The sequence below is a fragment of the Heloderma suspectum genome, chromosome 3 (genome assembly GCF_057233095.1).
Source record: "Heloderma suspectum isolate Gila_16-S chromosome 3, 16-S_ref, whole genome shotgun sequence".
NCBI classification, from domain to species: Eukaryota; Metazoa; Chordata; class Lepidosauria; order Squamata; family Helodermatidae; genus Heloderma; species Heloderma suspectum.
Genome location: NC_139460.1, coordinates 175,344,231 through 175,367,756, shown reverse-complemented (window position 1 = coordinate 175,367,756; position 23,526 = coordinate 175,344,231). Strand labels below are relative to the sequence as shown.

The window sequence follows — 23,526 nt, the reverse complement described above, 5'->3', positions numbered from 1 at the left end:
TCGAGGGTTAACTGGTGGGCTTAATATAAAAGTCACATATCTCGAATGCAGTCCTTGTGGTTAAACTGTTAATACTGAGGCTCCTGAAAAGCAATAAGGGATGAAGTACTATAGACTGGAATAATATGCATGAACTGGCATTAAATGGAAGTACAGTATATGTGGCTTGTGATGATTTGTTATATTTTGAGCAAATCTGAAGTGACTTTTTGAAATTAACGATTGTAGGTTTTATTTCTTGAGAAACTATCGTAACTAGTTTCTGAAATTCTCTCACCAAGAGTAAGCAAACAGAAAGCATAGCAGAAACCCAAACAGAAAACAAATCCAGATACTTTAAAAGATTGCAAAAACTGCTATTCTTTTTTTAAGTAACTTTACATTTTTAATAATCTAAGTTATTTGTAAAAATGAATCAGCTTGTTTTGCTTTTTCAACTATATAGTATTTTACATTCATTTGATGAACCTCTAACAGGAGGCCAAATGCAAACATTGAAAATGAAGATTTCTTTATTAGCTTCATAATCAAGTTGTTGCGGGCAACACTTACCACTATTGCTGCTCTCAGATTTTTCATCTGTCTGGCACTCTGGAAACAACAATAAAGCAAGGGTGAGGATTTAGTGAACTTTAATACTATCAGCATTATTATGTGTAACTCTACCTTATGGATTGCTATAAATCAGGGATGCAGAACCTCTTTCAGCCTAAGGGACAAATTCCATTTTGGAGAAGGGGGGGGCACATTCCAGTGTAAGGTGAGGCTGAAGGCAAAAGGGGAGAGGACAAAAATACCAGCATATTTTAACTTAAGTGCTTCCTGCCAGTAATGAAATGTTAGGAGAGATATTTCAGCCTTTTAGAATGGGAGCGGGGGAGAGATGCACAAAAAACAGGATGCACTGAACAATTGGTTGTTGGGGGAAAGGGAAATGGGGGGCATGGCCTTCTGGGGACCTCAGAGGGCCAGACTGGGACCCCATGCGGGTTGGATCTGAGGTTCTGCAGCCCAGCTTATAAACCGTCTGTAGTCCAGCCCTGCACAACATAAGGTCTTTTGGCCAATTGTGACCCAACGGGGAAATTTAACATGCTAATTGTTTGAAGCTCTTTACAACCTATTTGTGGGAACATCCAAGGCTCATCAAAAATGGATCTAAAGATGGGTGAATCATTGCCATCGCAACTCTCTCCCTGGATTATGAGGTGTGTGGTGGAGTTGTTCCAGCCTGTTGAACTACTGCCAGCACTGTTCCAGTGGTGGCAGAATGAAAGCCTTGTGTTTTGTTTCTTCCAGCTAAGGTAGGAGAAGCAGACATGAGATGCGGGACCCGTGCTAAAAAAAGACTAAAGAAAAAAAAGAGGGAGATGACAGTACAGAAAGACTATGCTATAGGGTGCAGAGAGACAAGGGGTAACTGAGAATTGAGCTGTAGAGAGATTGTGTCATATCAGAAAACAGGAGGAAACAGTTTGGTATACTGACAAAGTGAAACAGCAGGGACTATGGAGTGCAGAGAGAGAGGTTCTGAGACCTCAGCAGCAGTGCACAGAGGAGAGACTATGTGCTATGGGGCACAGAAAGAAAGGCGGTTCTTAGCAAAGAATAGGCTTACGAGAACAAGCCTAGCTCTCACAAAAAGCAGACAGTGGTAAACCTGTTTCTGCATATTTTTATGTGCAGGGAATATTTTTTTCTATGGAGGGGCATATTCACTCATTTGAGCCTCCCACCCTAGAGTCTAAAGCAGTCCACTCCAGAAACAGGGTAACCATTTCATCCACTTTTTCTGATCAATAGGCCCAATTAACAAAAATGCAACCCTGCTAAGGAGAAAGGCAAGGTTCAAATATTTAAAAAGTAGATTTTTCTAACCGCTATCAAGTTATTAAATAAGTCAGATGCATATATAAAGGATTATAGCCATTCCAATAAAGAGTGTAACTTCAACAACCTTTTAGATGCTACATGATATGCAAGCACATCCTCCAATACCTCACAGGTGAAAAGAGACACAAACTCATGCAGGAGGACCCTGGTGGGGCTCCAGGTGGAATCTGGTAGCCCAGGGATGGGTCCAGGATGTGGTCTGGGGCAAATGAAGAATAAAGGCAAATTCAGTCCAGACATAAGCAGATGCTAGTGTCAGGGTCACAAACAGAAACTAATAAAGCTAATATAGAGAAGAGATTACTCAAGAAGATGAGCCAAGCTACATACTATAACTCACTTATTCAAATATGCAGCATATTGCTATGGAATTAAGAACATGAAAGGTATTGTAGAAAACATTTGTCATATTTTATAAATGGTACAACACTGAGCGTGAAAGGTCTAATTCTAGACTGGGTGAATAAACAACAAAGGATTTTTACCCACAACCCACCATATATCCACGCCAGAGCACAAATACAACACCCCAAGGCTAAGGGCCAAACAATATGACACTAAGTGTGCATTTAACATCACACATACTTTGACCCCAAGAGATTACTTGCCCAAGTTAATCAGTTCAACCATGCTAGAGAATTCTAGCATAGCTCCTTCCCCTTTCTATAGGCATTCTGAAAATACACACACAGGGAGAAGAGAATGGCTCAGAACAGACCAATTTTTTGTTGCCTAAAAAAAACCCCTTAAACACAGAAAACAAAAAATATATTGGACTCTTCATATTTATGAGCAAAGTATGTAAGTGACACTTTTATTATGGTGAAAAAGCACAGGAAATGACATGGTACATTCTGAAACGTAAAATACCGCAGAACTGGCAACATATGATAAGATCACTGACTAGGGCTTACGGGATAATCCTTTGCATGTTACGCAGACGTAAATCCCACTGAATTCAATGGGACTTGCTCCCAAGTGAACGCAGAGCTGCCACCTTAATTTCTGGCAGAACTCACTCCCGAAATATAGCAAGTGCCTCTGAGAATGTGCAACATGCCTTTTTTTCCCTTCACCACCTGGTAGACCCCTGGGCTGCAATCCTAAGTATACTTCCTAGCAAGTAAATCCCACTTATCTCAGTGGAACTTATGAACAAAATGCTCAGGCTTTGCTATTACAACAAAGGTGCAGCATGTCTAGAGCAGATGGCACAGCTCCTATGGTTGCTCCTGAGCTATGGTGAAATTAAGAAAACATGGTGTGATGGAACAATTTGTTACCTTGCCACTCACCCCCCTTTCCAATTATTTTAAAGCCTACTCAATATATTTTACATTTCTACCAACTTTAAGATTCTTAAAAAGTAAAAACACACCATATATTTCAACACTTCTCTCTCTGTTTATACAAAATACCACCTCCGTTTGCATCTTGTCTTGTTGCATTAACATTTCAATGCACAAACATTTCACTTCTTAAAACTTTTGTTTTAGCTCTTGCTCTCCACACTCCAACAGAAAACCAATGCATGTCTTGTCTTTGTTTCTAAATTTCAGTCTCTCTCTTCCCTTCTCACCCCTGACCCCCAACCCCTCCCTCCCTCTCTCTCTCTCTCTCTCTCTCACACACACGCACACACACACTTACTTCTCCCTTTTCTGCACGACAATGGAATGAGAAGAGGGTTGCAGTATTATTTGGATTTTCATGGTATTGGCTTTGGTCCATCAGAGACACATGAAGCAAGAAAAGCCGAGCGTACCGTACCTTAAAAATCCACTTTTCACAGCGCTTGAAAGAAACATACTTCCAGGTTGGGTGGGGGGAGTAGAACTGAATGTTATCAACCCAGCAGGGGCTGCTCAACCAATGAAAGAGGCTTGTTTCCTGCCCCTGTCTAGGCTCTCCCCAGCTACTAAATTATTATGAATGGAGAGTAACTAATTCACAGTTCACTCCCCATGAGAGAACCCCACCAGCACAAATAAGCCCCATTCCAGCAAAAAGCCAGGGAGTACTAGCTCCAACCCCCCTTTCTCCTTCTCTGGCCACTTCTCCCTGATTGGAATGACAGGCTTCTCTGCTCTCATGATCCTGAGACCATGGTAGATTGCTGCTGCAATAAAGCCCTTATGCACATTTGTTTACTACCAAAGGGATGGAGGGAAATGTTGACTTTCCCACGAAGAAGCCAAAATCCCCAATTATCCAGTGCAGCATCTGAAGGCTCCCTATGAGAACACCCCACCACCCCAATTTCACCCCATTCCAGCAATCTGTCATGGACCTATTGCTCCCACCCCATTTTTCCCAAAGTGCACAGTTTCCCATGAAGAAGCCAAAATCCCCAATTCTCCAGTGCAGCATCTGAAGGCTCACTATATGAGCACCCCACCACCCCAATGTTGTCCCATTCCAGCAAACTGTCACGGAGTTATACTTTCAAGCCCCCTTTCTCTTTCTCTACCCACTTCTCCCTGCTCTCAATGACAGGCTTCTTTGCTCCCATGATCCCAAGACTGCGGTAGATCGCTACTGTGATAAAGCCCTTATGCGCATATGGGTTTATGCCTTTAAGCCCTTATTACAAGCATCAAAGAGAAGCAAAGTTACATGACACCAGAAAAGCGACTTCACACATCAGAGAAGTGGCTTAACATGACATCAGAGAAGTGACTTAACACAACATCACAGAAGCTAAGTAATGCAAACATCAGAAAAGTGCACCATCACAGAGGCTAGTTACTTCCACTGGCAAAAAGGAAGTGCAGTGCAATTCTGAAGGCTCAAAAGAGGGCTCTAGTGTTTTGATGTGTTGGAAAGGCAGGCTAGTTATTCTAGTTACCTAGGTTACTGAGGATATAGCCAGGTGGAACACAAAGCCCTAGGAATGCACCGATCATACCAAATTTAAAGCAGAGGGATGGGCATACAGCAGCTGAACCATAGCGGAGCCAAATTAAGGAAAAACACCACAGTAAAAGTACTCTGCAAAAATGTGGCTTCCCCATAGGTGGCTGGGGTGGCTGTGGACTGGCCACGACGTCATGTGCTGCAAAGGACCTCCAAATGGTCCCAATCTGCAGCAAATCACCCATGAAGACAGGCTCCAGGTTTACTACTACACATTTTTACCGTAGACTGGGTTTGTGTGTTCCCCAGTGACTTTTTGCCTTCATATCTTAATTTTGATTCTTGTCTACAGATGCCAACTCAAAAATAGTTAGCAGCTTCTTAAAGTACCTCTGCAAGCCACCTAACTGCCCCAGCACTTAAACTATTGTGCTAGCTTCCAAGCAAGGAAGAGCAATGCTATCTGAGAAGAGCAGCTACTGAAGAAGGAGCACTCACTCCCTACCTTTAGTGGCATTGCACGCAAACATTTTTAACCTCATTTTAAAACAAAATGTTATTTGCAAAAAAATAATTTGCCACTTTTTAATGTTGTCTCCAGTCTCTCAGCCTCACTCCCCTTTTACTGCCTAGCTGTGGAAGACGCCATGGTACCAGAATCCTAGACAGGATGGTCAAACTCTATTTGGGTGTCACAATCTTCTGCAAGGTTTTACTGTTTTCTTTGGGATGCTAGAAACATAACGTGTCTTCCGTGGTCAGGAGATTAAAAGGAACAAGGCTGTGCAGTATAGGGTGGGGCTTGCAAAAGTCTCCTATGCTAAGTATATTCTGTTACGTATGGGTTGCAACTCTTACCATATTTTGGATACTAACCACAAAATGGAAGAAACAGCTCCTGACACTTACACTCTCTCCCATGCAGGGCATTAGGTACCACCTATATTTAAGAACATTTTGTCATTGCCAAGAAAGGTGGAGCAAGACTAAGGCCTACAAGGCCTTACAATGGGCTCATGTGCAGCAGAACTTCTATGTCCCACACTGGTTTCTGGAATAAGACCTCTGCGTCACTAAAAGGAGCTGCTACAAGCTCCTTCCAGAAGAAGATAGAGGAGGAGAGAAGAGGAGAGAGAAGAGACACAGAAGAAGGAACACCAAATACGTGCATCCACTGCATTCCACTAGGCGGCCTCCTTACATAATGGTTTAAATTCTCAATTCCTATCCAAAATAATGTAACATCTGCAGCTGTAGTTAGGTAATTTAGACAATTTCACACAATAACCTTCAAATCCACATGCAGAGTTTCGGTTTTCCTCGATGGAGAATCTAAGACATGTCTCCAAATACAAACACTTCATACGAACCTTTAGGCTTGGTTCGCATGACATGCCAAACTCATCAGGGGTTGTTTCATCCACAATGAGCCGTGGTGTGTGCCAGGCAACATTTGGAATAAGCAAACCCCAATCGGGGGTTGCCCTGTCATACAAATCCAGCCACCATGAGTTATTTGAGGGTTAAACAATCCTTGTATAACCCTAAGTTTGTACAGGGTTATGTGAGGACTCTTTAAAAAACCTCTGATGAGCACAGCATGTCATGCAAATCGGGTCTTAGGGGGTAAACAGGCTTGTACTCAGTAGCATCATTCATCTTTATAATGGTGTTCTGCTCCTGTTCTCTGCCTTGTGCATCTTCTGTCATACAGTCAGGATTTGGGAGCAAGGGGAGGGAACCCAAAGATAAAAGATGGTGCAAGAAGCACTAGAAAGGAACGGATTGTAGAGTGTCAGGTATATTGGCCTCAGATTATCTTCCATCATGGCCTCTAAGATTGACTGGGCATGCTCTTAAGTGTATCATCTAGGCACAAAGTTGTGTCTGCAAGCTACAGCAGGAATAAGGCAGTCATGAGGTGTGGAATGTCAGTGCCAAAAGTGTCTTCTGGAAGTTGTTTAAAACGTTTGATGGCCAGCAATAAAGTGGAATGGGAGCATTTTAAGCAATGTAATGAGTTTTATGTATTGCTATGCTCCACAAGCATTTGGGGTGGGACAAGCTACAAATCAAATCAACAGATCAATAAAATAAATGATGTCCAGAGACAACTTGGACATTCATCAGATCTAAAAAAAAAAGAGTTACACTTCAGATTCCCTTCTCTATACTTTACATTGGAAGCGTTCATACGTCTACAAGGAGCCACTGTGGTGTTGTGGTTAGAGTGCTGGACTGGGACGTGGGAGATCTGAATTCTAGTCCACACTTGGCCATGAAGCTTACTGGGTGATTTTGGGCCAGTCACTGATTCTCAGCCTAACCTACATCACAGGGTTTTGTGAGGATAATGGAGAGAAGGAGGAGGAGGACTATAAAAGCTGTCTTGGGTTCCTTGCAAGAGCAAAAAAGGCAGGATATAGATGTAATTAAAAATAAAAGAAATACAAAAACTACCTCGTAATGGGTGAATTTGGTCCAAACCAATTGCAAAATATGGGCCAAGTATGAAGCATTGCAGCTTTTTGTGTAAAATAGAGTAGGTGTACTGTTTGTTCATCTTCTAGTGATCTGAAATAATTATCCCAAAATGAGAACAATAATCCATTTCTACATAGAATCACTTCCTGGAATACATAAACTGTCCAGTAATCAGAATCAAAACTAGAAACCAGAGAACATTCAGGCATAAATACATCAGTATAAACAGGAGCCGATTTAAACAGCAATAGGCCCAGAACAATTCTTTCCAACCTGATATCAATTTATTGGTACACTTTTACATGAATGCCTGGCCCTATGGTAATTCCTTTCTCTATGGATTTCCATGTTTCCTGAGCACTCTTCTGAAGATGCCAAGTGAAATTATTGGACAAATCTTTCCGGAATCAAGCACTCAACTGTTTTTCCTCATCCACTCAGTTACTTCACGAGGAACTGACCAAACCTGAGCCAACATGTTTTTTCTATGGATGTAGTAATTACTACTAGTAATTCACACCAATTAAATGTTTCTTCCAATATGTACCCAAGGTCACACATTTACGGTGCTCAAAATCTTCATATTTTCTGAAAAAAAGTGTAGCTTCAACAAATATTTTAAACATCTTTCCACTATCAAACAATCTGACCTCCAATTTCTCCCTGTCCAACCTCTTTGCCAATTACACCAACCAACCAGCAACGTAACACCCAATTTAACAAAATTTATTTAACAAAATATAATCATTCAATACTTACTTGGGCCAGCGCAAAAAAAGAGGAGCAGCTTCCAAGTGTCTAAAATTTATAAAGGCTGAAGAAATTCTGGCCAAATGTTTAGTATTATTTTTTTAAATTGAATGGCACCACCTCATTTATTGACTGATCCAACACATCTCTCATACAACATTCAATACCAGGAATGCTGGTTGACTTCCAATGAAGATTTTTGTGACAACTGTAGCCTTTAAGAACCAGACCCACTGATGTGGTGGCAAGGCCCAAAATTACCTGTACAATTTTGAAAAGATGAGATGTTTCAAGACCATATTTATTCTGACTGTTATTTCCTTTGGAAGGGAGACAATGGCATAGTTTGAAAATACAAAAGTCCAGCCCTCAGTGCTTTACATCTGTCCTCTGAAGAAATTATCAGTGAAGGAAAATGAGTCTGATATACCCTTAAGAGTATTTTCCATAAATGGACATTAAAGGAGGAATGTTCTATGGCCAAAAAAGCAAACTCCAGGAGTAATCCTAACCCCTGCCAAAGACAGATTGGGGGTGGGGGGACAGCAGTGATTATGGGGTGGGATTGCCACTCCATTGACAGTGAGGAGCTCCACCAGTGGGCCTGCACAGAGGCCCCCAGTATGCTCACAGAAAGCGCCACAGATGGTGGTAGGCTCAGAAATGAGGCCAGATCCCTCATTCCCCCAACGCGTCCCTCAATCAGGCCCCATACCTGTGCCAGGTATCTTCCCTCCCACTGGCTTCACTGGGAGAGATTATTTTAACAAAAAGAAAAGACAAACTTAACAGAACAGAAATGGCCAAAAAAAGCCACCACACCACACTCCCGCGACTGCTATAAACCAGTAGGACTCTGGATCCAGCAGTTGTTTTGCAGCAAATCTCTCTCTGCTCTGTACCATTGTAACAGTTGCATACCATCCTTCTCTTTTAAGGAGAAAAACTATTATCTGAATTTCAGCAAAGTGTCTGGAGAATGCTAATACTGTACCCTTAATATTTAATATGAAAAAAAACACAAAAACCAGCAATATAAAAATCGGTTTCTTTATAATACAGTTGCTCTATCAGTTACTGAATGGTATGGCAGAGTATGGATTATTTCAGTCTTTTCAAAATTGATCTACTATAGAACAGCTAATGGATAACAGATAAGTTTACTGAAAGATAGGTTTTATTTGCAATGTTCTGACATAGCGTTAGAATAATATTCATAGTAAGTGTCAGAATAATATTCAGTCACACATTTTCATTTCCCTATTGTAGGAATATTTCTTGACTACATTTTTGCAAGTATTTTTATGGTTGCTTATTTTGTATTAATCTGATTTTAAGATAGTATTTACAGTTGCTATTTTCTTTGACTATCAATTTGTCATGAGTAAATATGACATCTACATCCAATACTGCAGTTTTCTGAAGTATTAAAAACTAACCCCTCTGAACCTATAACATCACAGCACAAGCTTTTTAGGTCACATCTACAACAACTTGGCCCATGGGAGTGCAAAAGATAGATATGGATCTACTGGCAGATCTGAGTGATTTGCAAAAGATCGGCTAGGATTTCTGACTCCTGATTTTAACAACAGCCACAACAAAATTACTTTGCTGCCTAATCCCCCAAGTAATTATACTGCTGAAATGAGGGATATTTGGTGTGTGGATTTGTGTGTGAAAGAACTATAAGCTCTGTTCAGTTCTGCTACTCAAAATAGATTCCTGGACTCAGTATCCTTTAACTCTAAATGTATGTCTTTTGCACCAGACTCTGGGGTTCTAGTAAAAGTAGGTCCCACAAGCCTTTAGTCTGCCCACCCCAGCATAGGGACCACTCAAGAAGCTCCTGCATAGTGCCTTATCCACAAGCTGTGGACTAGTAATTTTTCTAGATCCTGTTTGACAAAAGTACACCTGAGCTGAGTGGAGTTTAATTGCTAGGTGTAATCATTTTGATTTTTTGTTTTTGTTTGTTCTATGGCTGTCTTAGTTTCTGTCTTTTAAAGAAACCTGTTTTGATAAGTTACCTATGTTGTGCCATTAGGGAGCACATACCCTATGAAAGAAGATGTCTTAGCAGCTTTGTTTCATGTTTTCCAACAGTAGTCTTTATGTGCAGTTCTACCAAGTGGAATGTATCATTTCTTTATGCAGCTTGGCATGCTTTTGAATCCTTATTTCATTTACCCTTATAAGATCGCTGTGAGTTAGGGCCAACAATGTTATTGTTTTACAGTGGGTGAATGAACTGTGAGGGGCGACAGGCTGTCAAGGGCTCCTTGGAGGCCTCTCTCAGTCTAATCCAGTAGCCAAGTCCAGACACAGACAAAGGGATTCTTTTCAAAGCTTTATTCCTCTTTTACAACTTAACAACGCTACCGTTAGCAACTAGATATGAGCAGCAGAGTACCTATGCCCGAAGTTGGAACAGTTGGTCCCCGTTTGAAAGGGAATCACTGGCAGACCCCTGAACTTAAGGCTAGGGAGAGTCCCTCCCCTTTTCCCTTGGAGCCTCTGGGCGCAACCGTTGTTTGCACGCCAACCAGGTACTATGCCTCCTTTCCGTGCCCTCCATTTGGTGCTGCTCTCTGCGTCGGCAACGTGCGTCCATCAAGTCTGCTTCCCGTGCTCTGTCACTCCCAGGACTGCTATCTAAGCTAGGAATGCCAGTGGGAGGAATCTCGGTCATCTGTTGGCCCTGGGAAAAAGGAGCATGCTCCTCTCCCAGGAGCGACTGCTCTTCCTCAGAATCAGAACTACTCTGGGATTCTATGGGCTCAGTGTCCACCCTGACACAGGCACTGTGGCCCTTCAGATGTTTTGGCCTACAAGTTGCTCACCCTTGATATATAGACAGCTAGAAATATTTCAGAAATCCAAGGAGAATCAAGGACACATTTCAGAAGTAATGTCTGCCTGCACTAATGTGAAAGAATTTTTGCTTAATACTTAAATATATTTTTCATTTTTAAAAGCAACATCTAGGCTGATAAATTGCACACCAATGTAAACATTATTTGAGAGGAGTAATGCCTACGTAGCATTTTAGAATGTTCAAGGTGTGTCACATATATTAACATTTATAACCCTTACAACAATGCTGTACAGGTTGCAGATGCGAGGGGGGGGGGTTACTGTGACTAAGAGGCTTAATGCCACCTGGCAAGATCTGAACCAAGGATCCATAGCTCATTCCCTTTGCCACTATGTTATACCAGCTCAGCAGTCTTAAAGACTGGAAATGTTACTTGAAAAAAACAGAAGAGGTCATGTTCTCAGATATGCATGCTCAAAAAGGCAGTGTACACAGCCATCATTCTACGCACAGGAACGAAGATATACATACGTATCCCTCTTATTGCTCAACTAAATCCGATATATGCATTTGCCAGTAACTTAATACACCAACCCTGATACTCTGTCTGGGACTCCTTTTATTTCCCAAATGCCGTCAACTACAGCAGAATACTAAGCAACTTTCCACTGGGGAAAGGTAAAGCAGTGGATCTGCTTCTACTTTCCATGTGCAACAGGATTCTACAAAGTGTTGCCCACTGCACAACATCCCACTGTACATTGTGTAAGTGACCCTTCTAATGAAGATGCTATGGAAAGCAACAATGACTGCATTCAAGATGTGGGGCTCCTTTAGGAAGTGTGTTGGTATTAACTTGCTCAAGGCCATTCCCTGAAGTGGATGCCCAGCTAACCTGAGTAGCTTCTCCAACTCAACGCTGCCCAAACAAAAACCTTCTAAAAGACTTTGGAGAAGAGAACCCATTAGATTTACTAAACCATTGCTTATATAATTAGATATTAAATGAGAGGAATGAAAAATCCCAGGCCTCAAGTGTCTTAAGATCCTGAAAACATTTGAATTTAAAGTGTTTCTGCAGCTTCTGATTATAGGTAAAAATGGTGTGTGCTCTGAAAGATTATGAGATGCTGTTCAGCTCACTTTCAACATAACAGCATTCATATTGAAAGTGAGCTGAACAGCCTCCTATAACTGTTGATGGCATACCTGCGATTTTAAAGGGCATTATTAATTATTAATTAAGCTGAAAGTGACTCTTTTAGTCAATGGGATTTTGTGAACGGAAAAGGCATTTAGATTAGGCACTTTCTACCCAATACTTTCCAACATATTAAAAACAGATTAAAGAATTATGTTTATAATGGAATGTCTTATGGAATGTGCTAGTATTTTATATTTAGTTATTTGTAAGACACCTCCTGTGTCTTACAACAGAAAGTGGGCTAGAATGTAATAAAAATGGAAGCAGGATACATATGTCTAAAATCTTTGCTTTGTAATTTGATAAGAAATTGTTATATGCACCATTAATATTGTAAATAAATAAATTAAGAATATATTATATATAGCGACCATTTCAGTCTTAAAAAAAGGTTGAATATAGGACTAGTTCTCTCACTGGGTGATATTATTTCGGGGGGGGGGGGCTCACATAACGAAATGATCCTCCATGAATACAGAATACCAGAAAGTAAGGGATAAAGCTAGAACCTCTGGGTTCAAGGAGCCTGGGGGAAGGAGGACCAGCCAGCAGCTGCACCAGGTGGATCCTGAGCCTGCTTCTGCCCCCGCCAAACAGGTACTTAAGGTGAGGTTGCTCGGGAAGGAGCCTGGGGGAAGGAGGACCAGCCAGCAGCTGCACCAGGTGGATCCTGAGCCTGCTTCTGTCCCCGCCAAACTGGTACTTAAGGTGGGGCTGCCAGAGGCAGCGCCTCGGCGTCGCGCCAAGTGCGACACTAAATGGGGGAGATTGATAGGGTTGTTGTTTATTTGGTCAGTCACTTCCAACTCTTCGTGACTTCATGGACCAGCCCACGCCAGAGCTTCCTGTCAGCCGTCGCCACCCCCAGCTTCCCCAAGGTCGAGTCCGTCGCCTCCAGAATATCATCCATCCATCTTGCCCTTGGTTGGCCCCTCTTCCTTTTGCCTTCCACTTTCCCTGGCATCAGCATCTTCTCCAGGGTATCCTGTCTTCTCATGATGTGGCCAAAGTACTTCAGTTTTGCCTTTAATATCATTCCCTCAAGTGAGCAGTCTGGCTTTATTTCCTGGAGTATGGACTGGTTTGATCTTCTTGCAGTCCAAGGCACTCTCAGAATTTCCCTCCAACACCACAGTTCAAAAGTACCTATCTTCCTTCGCTCAGCCTTCCTTATGGTCCAGCTCTCGCAGCCATAGGTTACTACGGGAATACCATTGCTTTAACTATGCGGACCTTTGTTGTCAGTGTGATGTCTCTGCTCTTCACTATTTTATCAAGATTTGTCATTGCTCTCCTCCCAAGAAGTAAACATCTTCTGATTTCCTGGCTGCAGTCAGCATCTGCAGTAATCTTTGCACCTTGAAAGACAAAGTCTGTCACTGCCTCCATGTTTTCTCCCTCTATTTGCCAGTTATCAATCAAGTTATCAATCAAACTCTTCAAGTACTTGAAAGGTTGTCACAGAGAGGAAGGCCAGGATCTCCTCTCGATCATCCCACAGTGCAGGACACAGAATAACGGGCTCAAGTTACAGGAAGCCAGATTCAGAAAAACTTCCTGACTGTTAGAGCAATACGACAATGGAACCAATTACCTAGGGAGGTAGTGGGCTCTCCCACACTTGAGGCATTCAAGATGAAGCTGGACAGCCATCTGTCAGGAATGCTCTGACTTAGATTCCTGCATTGAGCAGGGGGTTGGACTCGATGGTCTTATAGGCCCCTTCCAACCCTACTATTCTATGATTCTATGGTTGCCATAAGCTTGGTTTGTTTGAGGTTTAACTGCAACCCCACTTTTGCACTTTCTTCTTTCACCTTTGTCAAAAGGTTCCTCAGCTCCTCCTCTCTTTCAGCCATCAAAGTGGTATCATCTGCATATCTGAGATTGTTAATGTTTCTTCCAGCGATTTTAACTCCAGCCTTGGATTCATCAAGCCCAGCACATTGTATGATGTGTTCTGCGTACAGGTTGAATAGGCAGGGTGAGAATATACAACCCTGCCGTACTCCTTTCCCAATCTTAAACCAGTCCGTTGTTCCGTGGTCTGTTCTTACCGTTGCTACTTGGTCGTTATACAGATTCCTCAAGAGGCAGACAAGATGACTTGGTATCCCCATCCCACCAAGAACTTGACACAATTTGTTATGATCCACACAGTCAAAGGCTTTAGAATAGTCAATAAAGAAATAGATGCTTTTCTGAAACTCCCTGGCTTTCTCCATTATTCAGCGGATATTGGCAATTTGGTCTCTAGTTCCTCTGCCTTTTCTAAACCCAGCTTGTACATCTGGCAATTCTCGTTCCATGAATTGCTGGAGTCTACCTTGCAGGATCTTGAGCATTACCTTACTGGCATGTGAAATAAGTGCCACCGTTCAATAGTTTGGACATTCTTTAGCGTTTCCCTTTTTTGGTATGGGGATATAAGGTGATTTTTTCCAATCTGGTGGCCATTCTTGTGTTTTCCAAATTTGCTGGCATATGGCATGCATCACCTTGACAGCATCATCTTGCAAGATTTTAAACAGTTCAGCTGGGATACCGTCGTCTCCTGCTGCCTTGTTATTAGCAATGCTTCTTATGGCCCATTCAACCTCACTCTTCAGGATGGCTGGCTCTAGCTCACTGACCACACCGCCAAATCTATCCTCGATACTATTATCCTTCCTATACAGATCTTCCGTATATTTTTGCCACCTTTTCTTGACCTCTTCTGTTTCTGTTAGGTCCTTGCCATCTTTGTTTTTGATCATACCCATTTTTGCCTGGAATTTGCCTCCGATGTTTCTAATTTTTCTGGAAGAGGTCTCTTGTCCTTCTTATTCTATTATCTTCGTCTGCTTCCGCGCATTGCTTGTTTCAAAATAATTCCTTATCTCTTCTGGCTAACCTCTGAAATTTTGCATTTAATTGGGCATATCTCCCCCTATCACTGTTGCCTTTTGCTTTCCTTCTTTCTTGGGCTACTTCCAGTGTCTCAGCAGACAGCCATCTTGCCGTCTTGGTTTTCATTTTCTTTGGGATGTTTTTTGTTGCCGCCTCCGGAACAATGTTGCGAACTTCTGTCCATAGTTCTTCTGGGACCCTATCTACTAAATCTAGTCCCTTAAATCTATTCTTCACCTCCACTGCATATTCATTAGGTAGGAGGTTATAATGTGTAGAAGAACCTCTTCAGAAAATAATAAGTTTTTTTTTTAAATACCTCTTCCTGGGTTGGTCTGACATGCTTCTGATGCTGAAGACTGGGGTGTGTCGAAATTCTTGGATCTCAGCAAAGGAAAAATCTGTCCATTTAAAAGGCAGCTTTTGCAGACCTCCACCTGTGGTGAGATGAGGAACTAAGCAGCCAGACTAGGCTCAGCCTGGGCAAGATAAAAAGCAGCAGAAGAGTGACAGAGCCAAGGCATTCCATGCTCTTTGGGTAGTGCTCTCTGTGCTTGCCTGAGCGTAACAGGGACTCCAGGGTAGGGATGTCAGAGAATTCCACCATGGATCTCGGTGAGGCCGAATGCCAGTGCATTCGGCCCCTGGAAATCTGTGTGGAACAAAGCCCCCCCGTCCCCCCACAAAAGGCACGTGAAATGGGACACCTACCTGCTGCCGTTCGCGCTGACTTGCGAATGGTGGCCGTGTCCGCAGCCTCCATTCGCTTCATCACTATAGCCATGATTGTTGTTGTTCAGTCGTTCAGTCGTGTCCGACTCTTCGTGACCCCATGGACCATAGCACGCCAGGCCTTCCTGTCCTGCGCTCTCTCCCGGAGCGTGCTCAAGTTCAAGATTTCTTTGCATTGTTCATTTAAGAAGGCCTTCTTGTCTCTCCTTGCTATTCTCTGGAACTCTGCATTCAGTTGGGTATATCTTCCCCTTTCTCCCTTGCTTTTCGCTTCCCTTCTTTCGTGAGCTACTTGTAAAGCCTCATCAGACAGCCACTTGGCTTTCTTGCATTTCTTTTTCTTTGGGACGGATTTCGTTGCTGCCTCCTGAACAATGTTACGGACCTCCGTCCATAGTTCCTCAGGCACATAGCCATGATAGGCTACGTAAATACTTACATTTGCGTTCCCTTTTTTTTTTTGGCCGTGATAGCCTACGTAAATATTTACGTAGGCTATTACGGCAAAAGAAAGGGGCGCAAATGGCAAAGTGGCCGCCATTTGCGTTCCCTTTTTTTTTTTGCCGTAATAGGCTACGTAAATATTTATGTAACCTATCACAGCAAAATACACGGACGCAAATGGCGGCGGCTACGGCAGCCACCATTTGCCTCCCTGCAGGCTGCCCAGCGGCCGGATGTCCGGCTGCGGGCTGCCCCGGCCGGCGGCTCCGTAGAATGTCCGTGGAGCGGAGCCGGCCGGAGAGAATTTCGGGGGGAGGGACGGAGCGCCTCCCCCGCACTGCGAATGTCACCCTTCGAAAAGGTAAGTGACTTTCGTACATCCCTACTCCAGGGTTTGTCTCTCTCTGAGATAGACTGGTTGGTGCTCCTGCCAAAACGTGGGTGGGCCAAGAGTCCAAAGCATTCAGTAGTGAGGACCCAGATGGCACTGGTCCCACAGCTACAATTGCATCTGATTAAAAGCCAGCAAACTGAGTGCACAAAACTCCAGTTCAAGACTTTGACATCTTGGCTGTCATGACAAAAGCACAAAAGTTATCGAAAGAGCCTTAAGAATCAAGAATGGCTGTTCCTGGCTGAAAACAATGAGATTGACCACCCTAACTCCAGAGATACAAAAAGGAGCCATACCAGAGCTATTCAAAAACTTGTGATGCTATTTGCAAACTAGACCACCTATTCTTATACCTGGAAGTTGTTGCCTTTAATCAGCAGGCAGATTCACACTGGGGCTGACATCTGCATGTTTGATTAATTTTAACTACAGTCCACCTTGAGGCTTTTTGAATATAAGCAGTTTCTATTGGTTTGGTAATGCCAGATCTCACCTTGGCCAGATCTGACCTTGAGTACTGACCTGAAGGACAGCTGAGTAATTTCCCTTTGTCATTTTTCCTGCCTTGACTCAGGCCAAAGTTTCTTAAAGACACCATACTCCTGGCTGCCAAATGTCACTGAATGAGTCTGCAGGGCTTGCCCTACCACAAGCAGCCTGCTAACAGTATATATACCTGAAACTCTGGATAATACTTAATGCATTTGATGAAGACTATAGCCCATGAAAGCTTATGCCATAATACATCTGTCTTTAAGGTGCCACAAGACTCTGTTATTTGTGATAATCACCAGTGTTTCTAAACCTTTTACTCTACAGCAACATATGATTACTGTTAGGTAGCTAAAAATGCCAGTCAATCTAAAATAAAGTGTCATTATTCATCATGTTATACTGTAACTATATATTTGAGAAAGGAAACACCTAATTTGCTCAGGGTGGCTTATTAATATTAAAATATATGCAAGAGATGTAGAACTGGGACAGCAATGAAGACAAAATAATAGGAAGCACAAATTGCACTGTTGCATGGCAACTGGTGATGTACATATGGTGATGTTTATAGAGCAAACTGTAGTTGATATTTCATGCACAAACAAAATAACCCAGCAAAGATGACAAATAGCTGGGACTCTGATTCACCAGCCAACTAAGCAGACTTTTAAAACTATTCCAGTTATAGGAACTTTAGACAGTGAAATTTTAAATCTTAAGCCTTATAAAACAAATTCTGGCCAGCATGCCACAAGTTGAATATAAAGCCTATGGGGTAATAGCTAGAGCAATATTGTAGAAGAACTTGCACAGAATCCAACCAAACATGGGTTAGAATTCCTGTTAGAGCAGGGGTCCCCAACCTTTTTGGACCCATGGGCACATTCGGGAATTTAAGGAACTGCTGTGGGTGCCACCACAAAATGGCTCCCATGGAGGATGTGGCCAGTCACATAGTGGCTTCCCTCTGGGCCTGACTAGTCAAAAATGAACTAAAGAGGTGGTGGGAAGAAACAGTGAGGCTAGAGGATGGGCGGGAAGGGGAAATGGCAAGGCAAAGGGGTAGAGGGGAGAGAAAGAGCGAGGCTGAAGGTTAGGAGGAGGAGAAACAGTGAGATAAAGAGATGGGGAGAGAAATAGTGAGGTTAGAGACTGGGACTGGAGAGAAACAGCAAGATAAAGGGGTGTCAGGAGCACCCTAGCTGCCTCTTGCAGTCCCCTCCAATAGCCAACTCAGGACACAGACAACGAGGATTCTTTCCAAGGCTTTATTCCTTTATGACTCTTTCAGATACTAATCACTAGCAACTAAGCAAGGAACAGCACTAGGAAAAGATAGCAGAGTAGCCTAAGCTCCAGGTAAGGCAGTTGGTCCCCGTTTGAAGGAGAACCATGCGGAGATTCTGAACTTATGGGCTATGGAGAGATCCTCCCTCTTTCCCTTGGGTCCTCGGGACGCGACTGTAGTTTTAGTGCCAAACGAGCGGAGCGCCTCCTTTCGGCGCCCTCCATCTGTCGTCGCTCCCTGCGTCTGCGCCGAGTGTCCAGCAAGCCCCCCTCCAGCGCTCTCTCACTGCCAGGGTCACTATCTATCCCAGGAATGCTGGCAGAAGGAATCTCTGCCAGCTGCTGTGCTTGTGAGAGATGAGCAAGCTCCTCTCCCACGGATTGCTGTTCTTCCTCAAAATCAGAACTGCTCTGGGGCTCTATGGGATCAGTTTCCACCCTGACAAGGGGTGAATGGAAGAAAAAGAGCAAGGCTGGGGGTGAGGAAGGGAGCAAAAGAAGGCGAAGGGCGGGGAAGGGAGAGAAATAGTGAGGAAAGAAGTTAGGTGGAGAGAAACAGCAAGGCCAGAGGTTGGGGTCAGGAAGCATCTCTTTCTTTTTCTTCCTGCCTGCTGAACAGCTGATCAGTGGCAGGTTCGGGAACAGGAAGAAGATCCTGGAACCCTAACTTTTTCCAACTTTTTAAATTAAAGACACATTTTTAAGGGGTTGGGGAGTGGAGAGCTACACTGGTGCCGTTGGAGGTCTCCACAGGTGCTGTGTTGGGGACCCCTACCTTAGAGTATGCTCTGTGGCAATGTTGGTGACTAAAAGATCTTATTTCACCACCATTTCATATGCAAACAACTGTCCAACAAAGTTGTTCTGGGTAGTGAAGAGCATACTAAAATACCACATTATGGTCCAGTTGGGATACAGTAGAGTCCTTGGTAGATTTCTGATTTGGGTTCCACCATCAGAGATGTGGTTCTGAGTTCTGAGCACTCCTCTGGTTCAGTCTTGTCCTGCTGTTATTAATACTTTTCAGCTTGAGCAATCTGAATACATGGACAGGATCCCTAGAGAACCAGGATCCCTGTGCCCTCTTGATCCTTGTCCCTCCTAGCTGATAAAAATGGCCAGAGCAGGATGGGCAGTGTGGGTTGTGGAAGTGGTAATGCTTCTTGGGGAGAGGGTGTGGTCCCTTCAACTATAAAGAATGCTCTGGAAAGACCTCTGTTAAAGTAGCCCTCGCTGGATCCTGCTGACTTAAATTATGATCATCCAGTCTTCAATTTGTCATTCTTCGGCACAGTAATGGAGCATATGCTGGCATCTTGGCTCCAAGAATTCCTGGAAGAAATCAATTAACTAGATCCTTATCAGTCTGGCTTTTGTCTTAGGTTCAATATCAAAACCACATTAGCTGACCTATGTGTGGAGAGGATGGGGGAATGGGACCCTGTTGGTTCTCCTGGATCTCTCAGTGGCTTTTGATACCATCAACCATGATATCTTTCTGGACCAGCAGTTGGGGAACTGTTTTATGGGTAACATGCTTTGGTGACTCCAATCTTTTCTCAAGGGGAAGATCCAGAAGGTGGTGCTAGGCGTCTGCTCCATTCCATGGCTTTAGGCTTCTGTGATGCTGCAAGCTGTCATCTAGATTCCCATGCTTTTTTAACATCTACATGAAACCTCTGGGTTTCATATTTAGAGATATGGGTTGATGTATCATCAGTATGCTCTCATTTCCATCTACTGCCAGGGAGATGGAGAAAGTTCTGAATTAACGAACTACAACTTAATCTCGATAAAATGGAAATCCTGTTGGTTATGGGGTACCATTAATCCAGGACTGGGTGTTTAGGCTGTAGATGGACATTCATCCCCTCCTTAAGAATTAGGTACACAACTTGCTAGTGCTTCTGGATCCAACTGTATTCCTGGACAACCAGCAGACAATAGGATACAGGACCTGGTAGATCTCAGATAAAGCACAGGGCCACCGCTGAAAAGGTAGCATTGAAGGCAATGTGCCTCTTAATTACATTAAGTCCCAATTTCTACATCACAACAAACAGGTACGTATGGAAAAAGGCACTCCCTATACGGCCTCGGTCTATGATACAGTATGTATGTATGTATGTATGTATGTATTTGACTTGTACCCTGCCTTTCTACCAAGAAAAATGGCACACAAGGTGGCTTACAATCATAAATAAAACTTGATTAAAAATAATAAAACAAATGCATTAAAACACAATTAAAACACAATAATAATAGAATAAAAACAGTAGAGCTGGATATGGTAGTAGACCCACTAACTTTACTATCAAGGCAAAATATCTTCCTTACCAACAAAAGCTAAGACAGCTGGGATATTGTAGCTTAGAAAAAATATGTATAGAACCATGAATAGTATTGCAACAGTGACAAGAAAAAATATTTCATAGCACACAAAGATTTGTGGATCATCCAATGAAGATGAGAGGTTTAAGAAAGATCAAGAGGCAGTACTTCACAGAACAGAACAAAACTCATTGCCGCATGATATTGTCATGCTTACTAACAGAAGACCTACATGAAGGATAGGTGGCTACTAACAATGATAGCCAGAAGTGCAAGCTCCATTTCAAAGAACGCACACCTCTAACTAACAAATGCTGGGGATTAACGACAATGGACATCCCCTACCTCTGAGGTCCCGGACTGGCCACTGCTGAGTTTTATAATGCGAGTTAGCCAGAACACAGTTCCAACCAAGCACTACTGTTCTTCCATTAAACAAAACACCAAAACATGCCTCACAGACCAAGATAGCTAATACTATTTGGATTAAGCAAGCACCTGGAGTCAACTTGAACATGTTAATGCTTTCAAAACATAGAAAATACTGTTTTAGGAAAGTGTAACTGAAACAAGCAAGCATTTCCTATATAAAGCATAGTACAGAGAAGTCCAGGTGTGCTTTTGAATGTTACTGCAGGTCCCCATTTTGCCCATTCCAAGTCTGAGGCCTGGTTTATACATGCAGCAGAATGAGGTGGGAATGAGTTGTTGAATTATTTGTGTGTATTGAACAGATAATAGTTTATTATTATTTCTCATAATAATAGATATAAGAGGCATCTGACTGAATCCACTGCTATATATGCAGCAAGAGCAGAACAAGTATACTTAAAGGGATTAAACAAATCCATTAAAAACACCAACTGTCTTTTGTCAAGGGTTTCTCCATGTGGACTGCTGGAAGATGCTATTAGAGGTCTGGATTGGTTAGCACATTCTCTACAGAATCTGGTAATGGCTGCAGTTGAAGACAAAAGGCAGAGTGAGAGGGACCAATGCACTTGATCTTCACGCTTATTTTGGCTAGAGGGATTAAACTTTTCTTTTAAACTAACCTTAATATGAAAGGCTAGTTGGAAATGAATATGAATAGCTTTCTATTTGCAGCATCTTCTTACATGTACCTATAATCAGATTTTAAATCAACTAATAACACTTGTTCTGCTTGTGCGTTTCTGGAGCGGGGCTAGGGGGCATGGCCAGATGATAACAGTCTGCTGTTCGGTATAAACTTTAGTTCCACCGTGCTATTCATGACTGTGAAAAAGTCTGACACTAACATATTGCTACTTTCCAGCCCTTTTGATATACATTAAAATCAAAATTTTGGAAACAATTATGTAATTTCAGAATTACCTTTCTCAGTGTTCAAAAGGTATTCTGCTATTCATATTCAACTAAACAGTTAGCTGTTCATTACTTGTTGTTTGTTTTATTGATTACACAAAATCTGTCATAAAGAAATACAAAAAATGAGAATAACACCATCACATTATGTTTTATCCTAATATTTATGAATCTATTTCCCCATCCCACAAAAGAAGAAAGTTATATCATAAGTTTCACAAGAAAGCAATGGGATTAAGTTACATCCTAAGCAGTTTTATTTGGAAGGGTTAGTTCTAAACTTCATGAGTAAGGGGCAATGTAGTTGCCATGTGCTTGGGAGAAGGCCACAGCCAGTAAGTAGGTACAGCTTTTTAGGCAATTTTAAGGCAATGGTCATACAGTCAGGACCAGAAATATTGGAACAAGGATAACTGTTTTAGCAGTTGGCCTCTGTACACCACCACATTGCAGTTCAAAGGAAACACACCCAGATGGGAGCGGTCAGGACTTTCCGCTGTAATTCAAGGGGTTTGACAAAATTGGGCACTAACCATTCAGGAAGGACAGCCAGTGGCATGCACCCCCCCCCCCCATCATTGGTGGCTCATAAGTAATGGAACAAACCAACATCATTTAAAATTTAAGGATTACCTTTAATACCTGGATGAAAATCCTTTGCAGTCAATGACTGCCTGAAGCCAGGAACCCATGGATATAACCAAATGCTGAGTTTCCTCTCTTGAGGTGCTTTGCCAGGCCTTTACTGCAGCTGCCTTCAGCTGCTGCTTGTTTGTGGGTCTTTCTGCCTTCAGTCCTGTCTTCAGTAAGTGACAAGCATGCTCTATTGGGTTGAGATCAGGTGACTGACTTGGCCATTGAAGAACATCCCACTTCTTTGCCTTCAGAAACTCTTGGGTAGCTTTTGCTGTATGTTTGGGGTCATTATCCATCTGCAATATGAAGCGGCGTCCTATCAGTTGGCAGCATTCAGCTGAATCTGAGCAGAAAGTATAGCCTTATACACTTCAGAATTCATCCTGCTGCTTTTATCAGCAGTCAGGTCATCAATAAACACCAGTGACCCGGTTCCATTGGCAGCCATACATGCCCATGCCATAACACTGCCTCCACCATGTTTGACAGATGATGTGGTATGCTTTGCATCATGAGCTGTTCCTTTCCTTCTCCATACTTTTCTCTTCCCATCATTCTGGTACAAGTTAATCTTGGTTTCATCAGTCCAAAGAATCTTATTCCAGAACTGGGAAGGCTTTTTTAGGTGTTTGCTGGCAAAGGCTAATCTGGCCTGTCTGTTCTTGAGCGTTACCAGTGGTTTGCACCTTGTTGTGAAGCCCCTGTATTTACATTCATAAAGTCGTCTCTTGACCGTAGATGTTGACAATGACATGCCTACCTCCTCAAGAGCATTCATGACCTGGCTAGATGTTGTGAAAGGGTTCCTCTTCACCATGAGCAGAATTCTGCGGTCATCCACTTTAGTTGTCTTCCATGGTCTGCCAGGCCTTTTGCTGTTGCTGAGCTTGCCAGTTAATTCCTTCTTTTTCAGGATGTTCCAAACTGTTGTGTTGGCCACTCCCACTTTTTTGCTATCTCTCTGAT

At 42.7% G+C, this 23,526-nt stretch overlaps 1 protein-coding gene across 2 annotated transcripts in view; it reads right to left on the bottom strand.

Annotated features, from left to right (window-relative positions):
• Window positions 1–23,526, bottom strand: part of GTF2F2 (general transcription factor IIF subunit 2) — a 117,437-nt gene that overhangs the window by 69,615 nt on the left and 24,296 nt on the right. Inside the window, exon 5 of one of the 2 annotated variants that reach the window (XM_084844957.1) lies at window positions 553–591. The exons of the other annotated variant lie outside the window; for it this stretch is intronic. Within the exon in view, the coding sequence (XP_084701083.1) occupies window positions 553–591 (39 nt within the window). The remainder of the gene's footprint in view (window positions 1–552; window positions 592–23,526) is intronic. 2 annotated transcript variants of the gene reach the window in all.